Source organism: Bufo bufo, chromosome 2, assembly GCF_905171765.1.
Source record: "Bufo bufo chromosome 2, aBufBuf1.1, whole genome shotgun sequence".
In the NCBI taxonomy this organism is placed as follows: domain Eukaryota; kingdom Metazoa; phylum Chordata; class Amphibia; order Anura; family Bufonidae; genus Bufo; species Bufo bufo.
In genome coordinates, this window is record NC_053390.1 from 207,132,677 (window position 1) to 207,153,085 (window position 20,409).

General features: G+C 43.1%; 1 protein-coding gene across 2 annotated transcripts in view; it reads right to left on the bottom strand.

Annotated features, from left to right (window-relative positions):
• The window catches only part of PTPN11 (protein tyrosine phosphatase non-receptor type 11), a 67,025-nt gene that overhangs the window by 5,271 nt on the left and 41,345 nt on the right, over positions 1–20,409 (bottom strand). For both annotated transcript variants that reach the window (XM_040416046.1, XM_040416047.1), the window contains exons 11-14: positions 19,157–19,311; positions 18,043–18,110; positions 14,709–14,860; positions 9,625–9,749 (exon numbers count right to left, since the gene is read on the bottom strand). In XM_040416046.1, coding sequence (XP_040271980.1) covers positions 9,625–9,749; positions 14,709–14,860; positions 18,043–18,110; positions 19,157–19,311 — 500 coding nt within the window. The remainder of the gene's footprint in view (positions 1–9,624; positions 9,750–14,708; positions 14,861–18,042; positions 18,111–19,156; positions 19,312–20,409) is intronic.

Consider the following 20,409-nt stretch of genomic DNA (forward strand, 5'->3'; position numbering starts at 1 on the left):
ATAATGGAAGAAAACACTCACAATGAACTGTGGTTCCGTAGAAATATGCTCTGCTTTTATTGAAGCTGCGGCCAATGTTGATGTTACGTTTCGGCCAATTACAGCCTTTAATCAAACTGGTGCCGCTACGAGGGAGAAATAAGGATAATCTTGCAATATGGTTATCAGCGCGCTCAATTGTAGGCGTGCGTCTGCACGGCAAGAGGAATGTCCAAATCAAGATTTTATGTTAAACATATTCTTTAAAGAATTTTTGCTGTTGTAAGGCTACTTTCACACCAGCGTTTTTGCTGGATCCAGCAAAAACGCTTCCGTTATGAACGGATCCGGTTGTATTATCTTTAACATTGCCAAGACACATCCATCAAACTCCATTGAAAGTCAATGGGTGACGGATCCGTTTTCTATCGTGTCCGAGAAAACAGATCCGTCCCCATTGACTTGCATTGTGGGTCATGACGGATCCATCTTGCTCCGCATCTCAGGATGGAAAGATATCCGCAGCATGCTGCGGTTTGCGGTCTGGTATGAGAACGGAATGCATTTTGGAGCATTCCATTCTGTTCAGTTATGTTTTGTCCCCATTTACAATGAATGGGGACAAAACGGAAGCGTTTTGTTCCAGTATTGAGACCCTATGAAGGATCTCAATACCGGAAAACATTAACGCTAGTGTGAAATTAGCCTTACTTCTTCAAAACCATTTTGTTTCACTATGTGGTTTTAATAATTAAAAAAAAATTATATATATATATATATAATCATTGCCTTTTTTTGCATTCTGAATGGAAAGAGATCCGTTCCGGATGCATCAGGATGCCATCCGTTCCGTGACCCGACACAGTACCGCTGCAAGCTGCGGTTTTGTGTCCGGCCATCGAAACGTAACAAACCGGATCAGTCACACTAAAAACAATGTAAGTCAATGGTGACGGATCCGGTTTGTTAGGAGCCTAAAAAACAGATCCGTCACCAAATGACTTTCAATGTATTTTGTGGCAGATCCGGTTTGTTCCGTTTCTATTTCAAACAACCGCATCCTAACGGAACGGATGCATACTGATGTGTAATCAAAACAATCTCAAAACTGCTGGATCTTCAAACCTGAAACCAAAATGCATATGTGAAAGGAGCCTTAATCTGATATAGAGGAAGTAAATTGTCCTGAATCTGGCCAAGAGGGTGTAGTAGTCTTCATGGTTTCATTTTCAATTCCTCTTGAAAACCCTACAGCAATGAAACTAATGTGAAACTAAAAATGTATTGTGTGTTGACTACATCTGTAAGAAAGATAGCTAAGTGACGGAAGTTGAGTCAAGTCAGCTTTAGCTGTCCATGCATGAGATAGCTGTTGGGCTTGTTCGGCCAACTGACCTCCACTATACACATTTGTGGTTGATTTGGCTAAGCGTGTATGTGTTCTGAATGAGGAAAAGGGAACTGAATAAACCACTGCCAGACACCTCCCAGCGAATAAAAAGATCAGGCGTTTTGAAATTCAACAGCCTGATCCTCTTCTCCCCTGACAACTGCCACTGGGGAAGAGTCAAAAGGCCCCCCTCATAAACACTAGATGATCTCCGATCTCATTAGCTTTAGTGGGTTCATCTGATATACACATAATGTGGATGACCAGTTTAATAGGTATGAAAATAAGCAATGGCGTAACTAGAATTCATAGGGCCCCAAAGCAAAATAATGGAAGAAAATTAAAACAGCAGCATAAGTAGCAATACTTAAAAGGTATGCATAACAGCACTATAAATCAGAAAACCCACATTATAGCAAAAAGCTGCCATATTTTTATTCCCCATGTAAATCAGAAGGGTTGATTTCATGTCTTTAAGGGTCCATTCACACGTCCGCAATTTCGTTCCGCATTTTGCAGAACGGAATTGCGGACCCATTCATTTCTATGGGGCAGCACGATGTGCTGCCCGGATCCGGAATTGCGGATCCGCACTTCCGGGTCCGCAATTCCTTTCCCGAAAAAAAAATAGAACATGTCCTAGGCAAGAATAGGCATTTTCTATTAAGTGCCGGCGATGTCCGGTCCGCAAAATGCGAAACGCACATCGCCGATGTCCATGTTTTGCGGATCCACGGATCCGCAAAACACACACGGACGTGTGAATGGACCCTGAGAGTATTTCTCTCTCTTTAAGACCAAAATAGTGCAGCTAACAGATACAACTCTTGGGAGTGTCGCGCCAAGAAAAAGCTCCCAAGACTGGATTTATCTAAGGATCGACGGTAAGTGACTTCCTTACTTCAGGATTCTTGCTTTATTCTTATAATCAATAGTTATTCATCACTTATTCACTATTGCTTTATTTGCATATTATCCCGAATAAAATCACTTTTGTTTTCACTGCATTTGGTGGTTACATTCCTTCTCTCTCGCTACTAGTGCTGCAAAGAGAACTCTATTAAATCGAGTAATTCGACACAAAAAAATCCTCAATGCAAATTTTTTGCATCGAGGATTCGTTTGTGTCACGTGACCACGGAGCGGGAGTGAACCAATTGCAGGAGTAGGCACTCTCCATACCAGTAGGACAATCTCTCAGGCAGCTGCTCCCAGCCAATCCCAGCGCTTCTCTCATATACACCTCATGTGAGAGCAGCCATAACAGGCCCGCTGATTGGTTAGTGGTAAGACAAATGCTGATTGGCTATAAGCGAATTGGGGGCAGCCGGGAAGTGTAGTGGTTTCAGGTTAGTGTGGCTTGCTGTACGTTACTGGGGCTGGTGACTACCTGCAGTGCATCACCCTGTGTGCTGTGTGGGCCCTAGCTGCTGTCATGGGGTTGTCACTGTTACTGCCTGAGGTGATGCTTTCTGTTTGCATCATACAATAAGCTAATGTTAAAGAAGCAACCTGTGGCCTTAAGTGCACTACAAAGCCCAGCAAGCCCTCAGCTATTTATGCCATGCAGACACTGAATAGATATTGTATTGGGGGGGGGGGGGGGGGGGATTGTTGCCCCTTGCAGTATAATATCACCATTTGGCGGTATAATGTCATCTTGATGGCACTGGGGTGGGGAAAGAGCTGAAGGCACTGGGGTGGGATGGGAGAGCTGAAGGCACTGGGGTGGGATAGTGGAGCTGAAGGCACTGGGGTGGGATAGTGGAGCTGAAGGCACTGGGGTGGGATAGTGGAGCTGAAGGCACTGGGGTGGGATAGTGGAGCTGAAGGCACGGGGGGGGGATAGTGGAGCTGAAGGCACTGGGGTGGGATAGTGGAGCTGAAGGCACTGGGGTGGGATAGTGGAGCTGAAGGCACTGGGGTGGGATAGTGGAGCTGAAGGCACTGGGGTGGGATAGTGGAGCTGAAGGCACTGGGGTGGGATAGTGGAGCGGAAGGCACTGGGGTGGGATAGTGGAGCTGAAGGCACTGGGGTGGGATAGTGGAGCTGAAGGCACTGGGGTGGGATAGTGGAGCTGAAGGCACTGGGGTGGGATAGTGGAGCTGAAGGCACTGGGGGGAACTGATGCACTTGGGCTGATCGCACAGGGGGGAACAAAAGGGTGTTGGGGTCTGATGAGTTTTTATAAAGGAAAACAGTCTATTAATTCAGTTTTTCTTATAGAGTACTCGATTAATCGTAAAAATTAATCGGTAGAATACTCGATTACAGAAATAATCGTTTACAGCAGCCCTACTCGCTACGCTTTTGAACTCACCTTGAAATGTCCTAGAAAAAGGTACAATGTTCTTGAACCTGACTGGGCCCCCTCAACCTCTGGGCCCCATAGCGAGTGCTATGGCCGCTATGGCTATAGTTACATCCCGGCAAATAAAGATGGTTAGGGTGTTTGCAGCCTTGAATGTAGATCCCAGGACAAAACAAGGAGACCTTTACTAGATATCACTCTTAACCATGCTGGATAAGCACCAGAATGAAAAATGCCAAATCCTTTAGATCACATTTTAGCACTGATGAGTGTGCTGCTCTACAGAAAATACTGAAATATTCAGAATATTGTACACTAGTAAAATGTCAAGTTAGCAAATGTGGCTTAACTGGTAGCAAAAGCTCAGATGAGAAGTTGTCATTACCAACGAGTGTTTTAAGCCTTGTATTAAAATCTGCATGTGTCCAGGGCTTTCACTATCACCAATCTGCCTTTTACCCCATTTGTATAACAGGAGGGGTGGAGGACAGTAAATCAATGTGTAGTACATACTTTTCTTTTCCAGACTGGCAGACATGTAAGGAAGCCGTCTCCTGGAATTGAGTGCAACTAATTCACAAAAAAGACGGAAAATGTAGTTTCGGGGCGAGTCAGGAAACTACAAGGGATCTTGTACATGCAATATTTTAGCTACTGCAGCTTATTCTAAGAATTTGGTCAAAAACCACATGAATCATTGTATCATTAGGATGGAAGAAATCCTTTTTCGACACCTTAGCATACCCCATCTGTTGCCGATACACCACAGTTTTTCCCTGCGTCTGTTTAGCATGATGCTTTTATTTTTTAAGAAAGTCAGTCTTTTTAGTCTGTGTGCTGAGAGTCCACCGATAAGCACACTAGAAAAGATAATAACCGGGTTCCTCCTCTGTTGCTTCCCAGCTGAAATAGAATCTATAAACTTCCTTTCTCCTATATCGGGCAAACACAAGTGGCCCATTTTCACAGTATGGTGCTCAAGCTAAAAATCATCTGAAAGGCTTTCTAGCCTTATTTCACATTCTTCAAGAGCACGACTGTGATACAATAGCATCTCATGCCATGCTGCATTCCAAAACCAGAGCTTCATAAAGACAACAGCAATAAAAGAAGGCATACAAAAGTAGAAGCTACTTTAACAATTATATTAGAGACTTACATAATTATCAATCCCATTTTCTTTTCAATTTATCTTCATTGCTTATATAGCAGGAGATAATTTGTTACACAGTTAGCAAGCTTTCTTACTGTGATATTATAAGGTAAGGTCCCTGTTAATATGTTCCTAAAGCGAGAACTATGTCTGAACATCATTACATAAAAATTTTAAAGGCTATGTACACCTCTGGGGGCATTTTTTACTATTATTGCACTTTTTTAAATTGGTCTTCATTACAAATATGGAGCCCTTCTTTCTGTACAGGGCTGAGAGCTCTAATACAGTGATCTGAATTTTCTCTCTGCTCTGTCAGCCGGCTAATCTGACAGGCTCCTTATCTCTGCTCTCTGACATTATAAACACTCATTATAGCTCAGTTCTTATGTTACCGATAAGAATGTGATTCGAATAAGTGTTTATGACCTATTAGTAAATTAAAAATAAGGGTTATTAGATGACCGACACAAAGTGAAAGCAAAAAGTACGATCCCCACAGCTAGACAAACCGTAAACCATTTGTGACAGAACGGCTATGAGCTGAGCGCTGCGATTGGCCAGCGCTACAGCATAGGAGAAGACGCCGGCAGGATCAAGTGGGTGGAGCCTAACTACTTACATACCGGAGGCTATACCGGGCGAACGGAGCGGCGCCCGGGGATAACAGTAAGTGCAGGGGGATCCCTGGGCGCCGCTCTACACCTCTGTATAGTTAGTTTAGAGGCTTTCCTCTGGTGAAAGGTCCTCTTTAACGTCATTGAGAATCTTTGGGATGTGCTGTAGAAGGCTTTCTGCAGCAGTCAGACTCTACCATCATCAATGCAAATCTTGGTGAAAAATTAATGCAACACTGGATGGAAATAAATCTTGTGACATTGCAGAAGCTTATCAAAACAATGCCACAGCATATGCGTGCCGTAGTCAAAGCTAAAGGCGGTCCAACTAAATATTTTTGGTGGCGACTTTTTTTTGGACGGGCAGTGTATAATGTTAAAAGCTATAGACATTTCTGGGGGCATTTATGGCTGAAAAGCATTTTTGCAATGGGGTTTTGTTAAAGATGTTGCGCCATTTGGACTCCTGCAGCATTTAGTTATCGCATTACACATAACATGCTGCAAAATTATCTTCACGGTGAAATTGATCAGAGGGTTCATCTGATGGCTCAGTCTCTATCATTGCTCTCTCCTGAAGGATATTTTAAGATTTATGACCAGTTGAAAGTTCGGACATAGCCAGGCTGGAGAACAAGTCATCGGACAGCCAATGAATGGCATTCTGCAGCTTGCCATGTACTGAGATATATAAAAAAGCTGCAGATGGCAAGTGGTACACGTTTTTCAATAAAACCAAGTACATACATTTAAGTAAATAAATATGCCTAAAAGGTGCCCATGTAGCCTTTATATCAATGAGCTGTCTTTGTAACTAAAAGAGGTGATGGATCCCTAAGAGCGAGGGACACACTCCGCTCCGGCTGCTAGATGAGTGTCCTGTAGACAGCCAACTATTAAAGGAGTATTCCCATCTTAACCATTCATGACCGAGATCAAAATATCTATAGTATCTATAGTATGTGGTGGCCAGGGATGGTCAGGATTACAAAACAGCTGAGCTGGCTGGGCTGCTCCGTTTGCATAAGCCCCATAGAAGAGTCACACAGCGAGCTACGCTATATCTGTAACTCGAGAGCCACATAAACAGCAGAGCCCACTGTGCTACGCAGTAACTGTAGTCAATCAGAGTCATGGAAATAACGTAGCCGTTTACGTAAACCCAGCCACTTCTAACCCCCACATAGGACAGATATCCCAATCTCAGTTATGATCAGTTGAGATGGGAATACTCCTTTAACTTAGAAGTACCTAAAATAGCATTTTAAAGTGGGTTTTCTAAACCAGGCAATTACATCAACCTTTAATAGTCAAGTTTGGTACTCCACATGCCCACTAGTTATACTTTCCTTATTTTGGTGAACTATTACAGGAACACAGTAAGGGTCGGGTGTCCATTAATATTGCCAACTGCAAATCAAGATGACATGTTACTGTTGTGTTCAGTAGTTGACTGCTGGAGTGAGAAACGTGCAATAGCCTGCCATCTTTTCACTAATCTACACTGGACCCCCTTGTCAATAAGCTACTGTTGCAGACATCACTGGGCATTTTGACACGGTCTTACCCCTGCTGACATGTCTGTATTAGTAAATAATTGTATTCCGCATTACATGACAATTCTAGTGCGTATTTATTATTCCTCTAAGAATTTTATAAATGAATTGAAAACTGGATGTTGACACCTGGGGATGGGTCCTTGCATTTTCTGACACTGCGCAGTCAATGGCAGCAGTGTAGGATTGTGCAGGGAGACACAACCTTTTGACAAGGGAAAAGGTAACATCCAGTTGATAATTTATTCATAATCTTGTAACAGGAAAAATCGAGGAGTGGCACAACACAGAGTTACAAGAAAACATGCTGCAGAATTGTTATTATGGGGAATGTAAGAAGTAGTGACTACAAACATGTCAGGAGAGGTGACATGTCCTCTTTAACAGTGTAAGGCTACTTTCACATTAGCGTTTTTTGGCGGATCCGTCATGGATCTGTAAAAACGCTTCCGTTACAATAATGTAACCGCATGCATCCATCATGAACGGATCCGGTTGGATTATGTCTTCTATAGCCGTGAAAGATTGTGTCAGAGAAAACGGATCAGTCCCCATTTACTTACATTGCGTGTCAGGACGGATCCGTCTTACTCCGCACCACATGGCGGACAGAAATACTGTGCAGGCAGCCTCCAGAGCAGAATGGTGACTGAACAGACAAACTGATGCATTCTGAGCGGATCCTTTTCCATTCAGAATGCATTAGGGCAAAACTGATCCAGAGCGTTAGTGTGAAAGTAGCCTAATCAGATTTTATGCAAGTAAGGATTAGAAAGTATCATTAGGATTTTAATTTAATCAATCCATTGTATATTTGATAGTTATTACCTTCTTATTATATTGACCTAGAGACCGAAGCTCCACTACTCTCATACTGCCAAGGAAGCATCTGCTCAGCCAACATACTTTGAAGAGGCTTTACCACCATAGAAAGATGATGCCATCACTTTCTGATCAGTGGGGGTTCGACTACTGGGGCCTTCACTGCTTCTCAGCCCGTTCCCAGTTTCTTCCTGTACAGTGATGCTCTCAGCCACCTGCTGTGCAGAGAATTGAAGCACAGCTCCATTAACTAGTAGAGTAGAGCGGTGCTACAGTTGCCTGCAAACTGGATGGCCAGGAACCCCTTTATGCAGAAAAAAAAATTGGCAAGAGGACCTAAGATCCTTTCATTGTCATGATCAGCAGGGGTCTTAACACCTTTAAAGATGGCGCCCACCCCGGAGCAAAGCAAGCGCCATAGCTGCATAGTGTGCCTGCCGTTTCATACAGCTGCAGCTAATGTACGCAATCGACGGTAATACCAACTGCAGATATTTAACCCCTCAGATGCCATGGTCAAATATGACCACGGCATCTGAGAGGATTAAAACCCAGAAGTAACGCCTCCCCCTGGCGGAGATCGGGGAAGACGTTCCTTTACAGCAATGAGCCCGAGTCTGAACTAGGCTTCCAGCCTCATTACGTATCTATTACAGTTCAGACCAGCAAGTGGCAGTACTGAACAGTAATAGTGATTTCTGCATGGCCACCATCCATTCATCTCTATAGGGCTGCCGAAAATAGCTGAGCTGGCTCGGCTATTTCTGACAGTCCTATAGAAATGAATGGGAGCGCACCACGCTTGCACAGCCACCGATATATCATTCACTTCAATGGGGCCAACGGAAATAGCCGAGCCCTCCTTCACTTTGCCAGCTCAGTTTACGAGATAGATAGAGGTGGGACCCACACCTATCAGACAATGGGGGCATATACTTGCACTATGCCCCCATTGTCTGAGATGGGAATACCCCTTTAATATGTTTATATGACAATTCAGTAGGCTAAGCCTAGTTTCACACTAGCCTTAAAACCATCTGGCTGGCTGTTCAGGGAGAGGAACAGCCGGCTGGAGTTCATCATAGCCGACAGAGCACCGGTTACATCGCTTTTTGTCTGGCCGAATCCCGGCATTTATGCTGGGAACCAGTTGGATCCCCGCCAGGTCCTATTATAGTCAATGGGCTCTGGCAGGGAAAAGCACTATGCCAGATATGATGAACTCCAGCAAGCTGTTCCTCTGCTGGATGGTTTTAACGCTAGTGTGAAACTAGCTTAAAGGGGTTGTCTCAGTTCGGCAAATGACATTTATTATGTATACAAACTTCATACAAGTTACTTACTAATGTATTGTGATTGTCCATATTGCCTCCTTTGCTGACTTGATTAAATTTTTCCATCACATTATACGCTGCTCGTTTCCATGGTTACGTCCACCCTACAATCCCAGCAGCGATGGTTGCGCTTGCTCACTATAGGAAAAGGCACCGGGCTCTCTGGTAGCTGGGACCGTGGAAGTGCGCATAGGCCGGCACCTTTTCCTACAGGGTACAAGAACGGTCACCACTGCTGGATTACAGGGTGGTCATAACCATGGAAACAAGCAGTGTATAACGTGATGGAAAAATGAGTAAAGTCAGCAAAGGAGGCAATATGGACAATACCAATACATTAGTAAGAGCCTTGTATTCACTTTCTTTACATGATAAATGCTATGTGCTGAAGTGAGACAACCCCTTTAAGAACATATAGCCTAGTAAGCAATGCACACATATACATACACAGCTTAACTTACTCTGGAAGTGTAGGCGTTGGTAATGGTGTAGGGGTACAGGGTGGTAGTGGGCTCTGATCCCCCGCTGTCTGCTCTGAGAGGGAGTATTTTATATTTGTGTACTCGTGTCCTTTTCTCTTACTTTTCTGAAAAGAAAAAATATATATATATTTCCATGAAATATAAAATTGCTTTGAGCAAATACTCACTGTTCTTCAAACATAACCCCAGCCCCCGTATTTGCAGGATTCCATCATCACTTTATATTAGATTAAAGCTACAGTTGGTTTGTTTCAAGAGATAAGGCCCTGGGTGACTGGATGGGAGTTTAGGATGTGATTTTAATGTGAACATTTTGGGCCAGGGATCCCCCTATCTTTAGTGAAATGATGCATGTAGCCAGGGTTTATCTTTACTTACTTGCACAAGGAGATCCAGTATAAGCCCTGCATACAGGCACAAGATGCAGACTGAATGAAACCCAAGTATAAAAGGGCTTATTTAACCAAGCTCATTCCCCCTCTAACCGATGCAGCTTATTTGGGACTTTTGCTATTTTCAGGCATAATTTATTTTAACATAGAAGAAGCCACAATAGGGCTTGTATTTGCTGTGCGGTTGCATTTTTCATGGCACCAAGTTGAGGTATATATAATGTAGTGAAAAATGTTTATTTTGGATGGGGGTGATCGGGGATAAAAAAACAAAACATTTTTGGCATCTTGTTTTTGAGTTTTGTTCTTACGGCATTCAGACTGTGGATCAGTGTGATTACGATGATATCAATTTGCATAGGTTTTATTCTTGTTTTACTACGTTTGCACAATTACAAAACAGCCTTAATGGAGCAGTGCAAGAGCTTGTTTTTTGGCGGGATGAGTTGACGTTTGCATTAGATTAGACAATTGTGTGGTTCATGCAACTTTTTGATCTCTTTTTGTTCATTTTTTGGGAGGTGGAATAAACAAGAAACAGCAATTATGGCATTTTTAGGTTATTTAACAGTTCAAGTTTACTAACACGATCATTTTATAGTTAAAGTGGTTACGGACATGGCGATACCAATTATGTACAAATTTTCTTTTTATTCTTGAGCATTTTTATTGGTGAAAAGGATTTTTCATTATTATCTCATTTATTTAAATTTTTTAATATTTGGAAACTTTTTTACTTTTAATTTTAGTCTTCCTTGCTCACATAATACAATGCCAACCCTTTGTACTTTAGCTTAACGCTGACAAACATTCTATTAGGCAGTGCGTCTGGCAAGGCCTAATAGATGTACTGAGATGACATGAAAACCCAATGGGGGCCGGATGAGGTCACAAAGGGAGCCCACTGCTTCTGTCCTAACCACTTAGATACCGCACTTGGCATTAATCAATGCAAGTGGTTAAACATCCATTGGTGTTATCTCTGGTGGTGTGACTATAATAATGCTGGCACCTGCAAGTATGATGCGGGCACAGCTTTTGTGTCTATAACCACCATTCCATACTATTACATCATGGAAACTATATACAGTCAGGTCCATAAATATTGGGACATCGACAGAATTCTAACATTTTTGGCTCTATACACCACCACAATGGATTTGAAATAAAATGAACAAGATATGCTTTACCTGCAGACTGTCAGCTTTAATTTGAGGGTATTTACATCCAAATCAGGTGAACGGTGTAGGAATTACAACAGTTTGCATATATGCCTCCCACTTGTTAAGGGACCAAAAGTAATGGGACAATTGGCTTCTCAGCTGTTCCATGGCCAGGTGTGTGTTATTCCCTCATTATCCCAATTACAATGAGCAGATAAAAGGTCCAGAGTTCATGTCAAATGTGCTATTTGCATTTGGAATCTGTTGCTGTCAACTCTCAAGATGAGATCCAAAGAGCTGTCACTATCAGTGAAGCAAGCCATTATTAGGCTGAAAAAACAAAACAAACCCATCAGAGAGATAGCAAAAACATTAGGCGTGGCCAAAACAACTGTTTGGAACATTCTTAAAAAGAAGGAACGCACCAATGAGCTCAGCAACACCAAAAGACCCGGAGGACCACGGAAAACAACTGTGGTGGATGACCGAAGAATTCTTTCCCTGGTGAAGAAAACACCCTTCACAACAGTTGGCCAGATCAAGAACACTCTCCAGGAGGTAGGTGTATGTGTGTCAAAGTCAACAATCAAGAGAAGACTTCACCAGAGTAAATACAGAGGATTCACCACAAGATGTAAACCATTGCTGAGCCTCAAAAACAGGAAGGCCAGATTAGAGTTTGCCAAACGACATCTAAAAAAGCCTTCACAGTTCTGGAACAACATCCTATGGACAGATGAGACCAAGATCAACTTGTACCAGAGTGATGGGAAGAGAAGTGTATGGAGAATGAAAGGAACTGCTCATGATCCTAAGCATACCACCTCATCAGTGAAGCATGGTGGTTGTAGTGTCATGGCGTGGGCATGTATGGCTGCCAATGGAACTGGTTCTCTTGTATTGATGATGTGACTGCTGACAAAAGCAGCAGGATGAATTCTGAAGTGTTTTGGGCAATATTATCTGCTTATATTCAGCCAAATGCTTCATAACTCATTGGACGGCGCTTCACAGTGCAGATGGACAATGACCCAAAGCATACTGCAAAAGCATTCAAAGAGTTTTTTAAGGGAAAGAAGTGGAATATTATACAATGGCCAAGTCAATCACCTGAGCTGAATCCGATTGAGCATGCATTTCACTTGCTGAAGACAAAACTGAAGGGAAAATGCCCCAAGGAACTGAAGACAGTTGCAGTAGAGGCCTGGCAGAGCATCACAAGGGATGAAACCTAGCTTCTGGTGATGTCTATGCGTTCCAGACTTCAGGCTGTAATTGACTGCAAAGGATTTGCAACCAAGTATTAAAAAGCGAAAGTTTGATTTATGATTATTATGTCCCATTACTTTTGGTTCCTTAACAAGTGGGAGGCACATATCCAAACTATTGTAATTCCTACACCGTTCACCTGATTTGGATGTAAATGCCCTCAAATTAAAGCTGACAGTCTGCAGTTAAAGCTCATCTTGTTCGTTTCATTTCAAATCCATTGTGGTGGTGTATAGAGCCAAAAATGTTAGAATTGTGTCGATGTCCCAATATTTATGGACCTGACTGTAGTTCCTGCGAATCCATTTGACACAGTAGTACATTCACTGAGCATTAAACACTGTTCTTAGGGCAACATAAGGCAATGGTATTAATTCCAGCTCTGCCTCTGTTGAGTATATATGATGTAGTTTCTGAAATAATACCATTTACTAGCTGCAGTGTTCACATTGCGCTGTGAGGAAGCAGTCCTTGAATTGAGGAGCTTTGGGAATAACTACGCCCCCAGTGCTTGACAACTACCTCCCTTACTTTGAATATGAAGATTATCAGCTGGAGGTGGACGGAGCTATTCCTGAGGCTCCTAAATACCAAGACTACTTCCTTCCAGCTGAAGCTAAGAAACAGTACAAAGTGTTTAGAAACATTATAGACGCACATTACAGAGACAAGTGCTAGAATCAGCGTGCCGCAGTCAGAGTTGTGGTTTCTGAGAAAGGTGGTCACATTTTCTCTTGAAAGGGATTGCCTGGTTTCAGAAGTTAAAACCCCTGGGATCCGCATGAAATAAAGAACTGAAGCAGTGGTGTGGGATCTGTGAAGTAAGTACTTACCTGTTCTTTATTTTAGGCAGATCCTGGGGAATATTGACATATAAGTTGGCAATCCTAAAGGCAGGTTTAGACGGGCTGATGGAGCAGCCAATTGTCAGTTCATCAGTGAAGAACACGCCGTTTAACATACATCTCTTCCAGCTAGGGGGCCATTTAGTAAAGTCTTAAAATGGTTTTCCAAGACTTCAGAACTGATGACCTATCATCAGGATGGGTCATCAGTATGTGATCAGTGGGGGTCCAACACCCGGGGGCCCCGCCAATCAGAAGTTTGAGAAAGTGCCCGCGCTCCAATGTACGACCATGCTTTCTAAGCACAGCCCCGTACGTTGTATAGCGGCTGTGCTTGGTATCGCACCCAGAGGATAGGTCATCAGTTCTAAGGTCTCGGAAAACCCCTTTAAATGCCATAATTTAAGGTGGATGCCAAATTAATTTTAAATGTAAACTAAAAAGCATGAAATGTGTTACATAAAATGCTACAGAAGATCAATTTGCCCTTTAAATTCCTAGATGACACTAAATTCACCCTTCTGGAAGAGGCTTTCACATCTAGCAATGATAGTTTACTGTAGGAAGTACTGATGAGAATAATATATTTCTATATAAAGCCTATAAAGTTCATATATCTAGTAATTGGCTACTGGCTTGTCACTTAAAGGGGTTGAGCTACTAATATAAATGTATCCCGTCCAACAGATATCATTGTTAGATCCCTTTCCCCATTTTCAAACGTTATTAGCCTACCATTGCAACCTGTGGCAAATCAGTTGGTTACGTCCTGCATTGGAGCCTTACATTGTAGGATGTAGGAAGCCTCATTGGTAAGATCAAGGGGAATGGTTAGTGTCACAAGATCTGCTGATGTCAGGACCCATCTCACTGCCCTAAGGCATGATGGGACAGCAGTCACATGACAAACCAGAAAGTAAGATTCAAGCATGGGGGATTAGAGAAAACTGCAGATAAAGTGAACTTGGAAGAAAAAACAAAAAAAAACAAGGAGGAATGGGAGCTAGAGTAATTGATGAAAATACACTTTAGCGTTAAAAGTCGTTTATGGCCTGTAAGGATACAGGATTTTAGTGGTTAACTACACTGTCCAACATATCACTGCACTGGAAATTAGTCAGCTCAACCTGTGAGATCAAAAAGCTGATTCAGCTGATAAAATGGTTCATAGCTACAAATGAGAGATGACTAAGTTTCCAGCAGTAAAGACAGAACTCAGCGCCTCACTGGAGTTAGGTAAGTGGCCATTAATTTAAAAGTGCGGAACAAAAAGTTACCAAGATCTCCCAGAGATGGTACCCAGTCTTCGTATAAAATCTCTCAAACATACCGTAGTTAAATACATTTGCATTAGTGATATACAGTGAAAGTACACAAACAGCGATATAACATACCTGCTCCTCTTCGATTCTGCGTTGTAAAGTTTCTATGTAATGCTGTACAGCCATGTATATAAACCTGTATTGTGCTTCTGTCTGAACCATTCCTGATCTCTGGGATCTTACCATCTGAATAGTTTTGGGTACATCAATATCACAATCAACACCTAAAAAGAGATCAATAAATAAAAATCATCTGAAATAAAAGGGGCAACCTGAACAGATCAACCACGGCTCTAAGAGCCACTAAGGCTACATTCACACTAAGGAAACAACTAAGCAATGCTGGGTCTCACTGACTTAGAACGGCCCTTGCTGTGCCCTTCATTGTTTCCCATGGATGAACAGTCCTGCGTGCATTTATGCTGGACCTCATTGCGGTCAATGGGGATCCAGTGGTGAAGTAGAGGATGGTCGAGTAAGATCAGACAGGCTGCTCTGTGCCCCAATGGCCTGCTGGATCTCCTAATGGAGATGTGAACGAGGTGTAGGAGGTTAGGCCTTGCTAAAGGGGTATTCCCATCTGGGACATTTATAGGATATCACTAGGCTATCTCCTGAACAGGACTCTGAAGTGAAGAAAGAGTAAGCGCAGCCGCCCTCTATACACAGCTCTGGGACTTCCAAAAAACAGCCAAGAGCAGATGAATGGAGGAGTGACCTCTCTTGTATAACGTACTCTCTTTTTACTGCTCTGAAACTTCCAAAAATAGTTGAGCGTGCTCTCTCAGCTCCTATAGCAATGAATGGAAAGGATGCGGCACGTAGGTGGTGGATTTCGTTCACTTCAGGGCCCCATTCTGTGGACAGGATCTGCACCTTTCTGTGCCATATGCCATAAATGTCCCAGATGGAGCAGAAACTACGTTGGTTTAAACAGATGTTCTGGTTTTAGGCAATTAACTTTTCAGCTTTCCATTGTGCTTCAATTCCTCACCATTTTCGGGATTCCCTTTTGTTACTGCATATAACATTCCTGATATATGTTCTATACAAAACTAATCCTGTTCACAGAGGAGGTGTAGAGAATTATTTCCAGTGTAGTCAATGCTCTGAACTCTACATCCTGCGCTCTCGACAGTTTGCTCTGTTCATGTAGGTAAAATCGATCAGGACATAAGATTTGAGCTGCTGATTATGGCATATCCACGGATTGTTCCATAGATAGATGCAGGTAAAACCCAAAAACGTGGGAATACCCCTTTAACTGATAATTTCCTAACTGGATACAATTGTAGGAAAGGGTCTGTACAGTTTTGCAGGTCCTTGACACAAAATGTTTTCATTCATTAATGTAAAATAATTCATTTGGAATAAGGGGACTTTTTTTAAAGCTCCACTTTTAGGCCTCATGCACACGACCGTTGTGTGTTTTGCAGTCCGCAAATTGGGGAGCCGCAAAACATGGAATGCGTCCGTGTGTGTTCCGCAATTTGCTGAACGGCGCGGACAGCCATTGATATAACTGCCTATTCTTGTCCGCAAAATGAACAAGAATAGTACAGGTTATATTATTTTTTTTGCGGACCACGGAACAGAGCATCTTTTGCGGCCCCATTGAAGTGAATAGGTCCGCATCCAAGCCACAAAAACTGCGGCTCGGATGCGGACCAAAGCAACGGTCGTGTGCATGAGGCCTTACCTACATATAGATTAATATAAGGTTCCTATCACACAGCACAGAGACTATTCAGTCATCATTTTCATTCTCCAACAGTAGAGCATTCTGGGTAGGGGTTATCAGTTCTACATGCTACTTTTTAAGGCTACCTGCACACGTTGAGGTTTACGCACTTTTTTCTGTACAGATTCTTGTGCAGAAAAACCACAAAGTAATAAAATATAGGCAAAGTGTATGAGATTACGGACCTGCTGTACGGATTCTGAAATCTGCAGCATGTCAATTGTTTGCACAGTTTTTTTGGTGTGGATTTCACCCAAACACCACAAGTAACACCTGCAGATTTTGTTGCAGATACACATGGAAATTTGTGCCGAATATCTTTTTATAAGCCTGCATCCATGTGCAGGTACCATAAGTGGCATAGGGGTCTCCCTAGCATGAAGCGAATTAGGTGCATGTCTCAGCATAGTTTATCAAATGAAATCTCACGGAGCGGCCCGAGAATAGTGACCCCTAATGCCACACTCCAACTTAAATGTACGGCAAAAGTAGTGCTAAAATAAGTGGTAAATGTTCACTCCATACATATTCTGCTGTGCAGAATAAAATATTGCAGTCCACTCCATTATAGGGCTGTCCATCGCCTATGGCTCTCCCATCGCCTATACATACAAGCTCTGCTTGGGTCTTAAATGGTAAAAGGGCAGAAACCTCCCAATCCTCCTCTCCCCTGACATCTGCTTTGAGTAGAAGATGAGACCCCCATACACATTAGATAACTGACCAATCCCTGCAAATCAGCAGGTTCAGTTAAAATTAATCTAAGCCTGACTTACGAGAGTCGTCTGTATGTATTATCCCACCAGCGAGTCACATTTTAAACCAACTGGCTCCTTCAGTCGCTCAGCACAATGGCAATGATCAATCTAATTCGGCTGACCATGCCATACACACGTCATTTTACAACCTGGCCAATCACATTTTTGCAGACAGAAGTGTCCCATTAGCCATCATGAACAATCATTTGCGCTTTTTTTTCAAATGATGGTAGGTCAAAATGGCCAGAATCAGAAACCAGATTAAGGGGGTCATTTATTTGCGTTTTAGACGCCGGTCTTAATAAGCCCTTGCGCTGCCGGTGGATCCGCCGAAGTTATGAAGAGGCGCCGGCCTCTACATAACTTCGGCACATCCACCACCAGTCTAAATGTAAGACAGCTTCCTTGCTGGCTTAAATGTAGACCATTTCCAACACCTAAAACTCCAGCGGGGAAAAGTCGCAATCTGCGACAGACATACATACATGCACCAGAAAACTGGTGTATATCTAATCATAAATGACCCCCTAAGTGTTCAGGGAAATTCACTACTGCAGTTGGTACTATGAAGACTTCAGAGAGCAGTAAATGGTTCAGGTACTACAGGGATTTGTGCTAGTCCTAAACTAGGGGAACATGGGATATAAGGCATTGGAATTATCTTCAATAGAATGATGTGCCTGGAAGAACACTTAATCTGTTTTATTTGACTGCCATTCAACACTGACAAATCTGACAATGCATCTTGTCAGTTTGCTTTCCCGGGAAAGGGTTAAATGACGATGAAAGAAATCAGCTCTTCAAGATAGCAATGAATGCACAATACCCTCATATCTCTAGAACCATATGCTGAAGCCGCTAGTCCAAATTCCTGGTAGTGGCAGATAACGGCAAATTCCATACCTACCTTTCTCTCGGATGACATCGATGAGAATATCAATCACAATAAAAGTGCCTGTACGTCCTATTCCTGCACTGTTAATAAAGAAAACGACAGCGCGGTGAGCAAAAGACAGTCCCAAAGTATGAAAACACAGACTTTATTGTGTAGGCTGAATAGCATGGCATTCCAGTTGGCAGCATATAAATACACATTTATTACAGAGGATATGCCAAAATGATAGTCTGCCTCTACCGCACTAGGAAATATATGACAGGTACAATGCTGGCGGAGAATTACCTCCAGCCAACACGGGAGCAGCCAGAGTCCGATGTTCTCCCCGTCACATGTCCACAATTCATCACCCTGAGCGTATATCAAGTAAATGTAGCTGAAGAATACTGACCCAGAAAAAAAACTGGAAACGCTTACAGCTAGGCACATCTTATTCAGCGCTCAGATTGCTTTATGTACTACATCAGACCTATCTACTTAGTGTTGAGCGAAATGAGCTTTGGATGCTTCATCCGAAGTCGATTCGTTCAAAATTTCGGAATAATACTGTACGGAGATCCGTCTCTATACAGTATCAGAATGTATGGGCTCCGATGAGCCGAAGTTAGTTATTCACGAAGTCGCGCTTGACTTGGTTCAATAACTTCGGTAATTGATTTTTAAAGTGCAAAACCACTTGAGAAATTTAAACCGAACTACTACTTCTTATACAGGTCATACAAGATTAGAAAAGCATGACTGCTTCCTGCACCACGCAGGCTGAATGGTACTGCAGCTCATCTTCATTCACATCTACAATACCAGTCACCACCCATGGACGGCTGTGGCGCTGTTTCTGGAAGAAAGAAGCCATGTTTTTTTATAAACCTGTACACAACCTCTATTGTTGAGCGAACTTGTGTTTTAAGTTTGGCGTCTAAAGTTCGGGTTCGGGTTATCGAAGAATCGCGTTATGGATTCTAAATTCAGTTATGGTCCGTGGTAGCGGAATCCATAACGCAATAACTTCGATAACCCGAACCCGAACTTTAGACGCCGATCTTAAAACACAAGTTTGCTGAACACTACCTCTGAGCTATGCTTTGTTTCAATAAGAAAAGGAGGAATAGGTTAAGAAGCTAGTTACCTGCAATGCACTACTACAGGCCCTGGTTCAGGTATACTATCCTGCTTGTGATGAACTTCTTCTAAAAAGTCCAGGACACCCCCAGGATCTGTAGGTACTCCGTGATCTGGCCAGGTTTTGAAATGGTATTGCCATACAGTTCTTTCAGTGTTACCCTGGAGTATAAAAAGCAATAATACACTGAGAAGATTGGATTACCATACACACAAGAGAGCTCTCTCCTGATCTTCATTATCCTTATTTCCTCCAATACCAGCCATTGAGGGAGAGTGTCAGGAGACCCCATACACAATAGATGGTCGGCTGAACCTGCCAAAATCTATGGGTTTAACTCACATATGTCTAGTGTGTATTGCTAGCTTAAAGGGGTTCTCGGGGAATTTTTTTTTTTTTTTTTTGCAAGTGCCCCCAGTCTTCCTCCGTAACCAGAAGATTAAAACCTATCTGCTCCTCCGTGCTGGCTCCTGCATGTCCATGTTCTGGTCTCCGGACTGTTCACATCTGCCGCTGCACAGACATGGTCACATAATAACTGAGCTTCAGCTGTGATGTGCTGCTTGTGGCCATGACACCGCTGAAGCCAGTTATTGGGACCGGAACATGGTCAAGCAGGAGGCAGCACAGAGGACCAGAGCGGTGGGGTCAGAGGAGTATTAATCTTCTCTTTGGAGTAGGGTTGTACCGGGTATCGAATTAACAATACCCAATCGATACTTTTGTACCGGTATTGATTCGATAGCCAGATTTGCCATTTACCAATACTAGGCTGCGCAGTAGCGTAGCCCAATATCACAGAACATGGCACGCGCTGCTCTCAGCGCGCTCCATGTTCTCCTCAGCAGCACAGGGGAGAGGGAGTCACTCCCCCACCCCCCTGTGCTGCTGACGCTGCCACCAATGAGGAGAGAGAGGGGCAGAGGAGAGGAGGGCCTGTGGCCACTGCGCCACCAATGGATGATATGATGATAACTAATCCATTAATACAAATACAGGAGGCAGGTGCCGGTGGCAGAAGCACATAGCCGGCACCCGACCTCTATGACAGGGAGCTGCGATCAGCGGCAGTTAACCCCTCAGGGTTAAGCCAAAAATCTAACTTTTATAATATGCTAATTAGCCTCTAGGAGCAGGGGGGGGGGGGCGTTGTTCCTGCTCCTAGAGGCTCCGTTCTCCCACCTTTGACGCCTCCCTCCAAGTCCTGATTGACAGGGCCAGGCAGCGCTCGCATCCGTCTGGTAGCCCTGTGTTCTGGT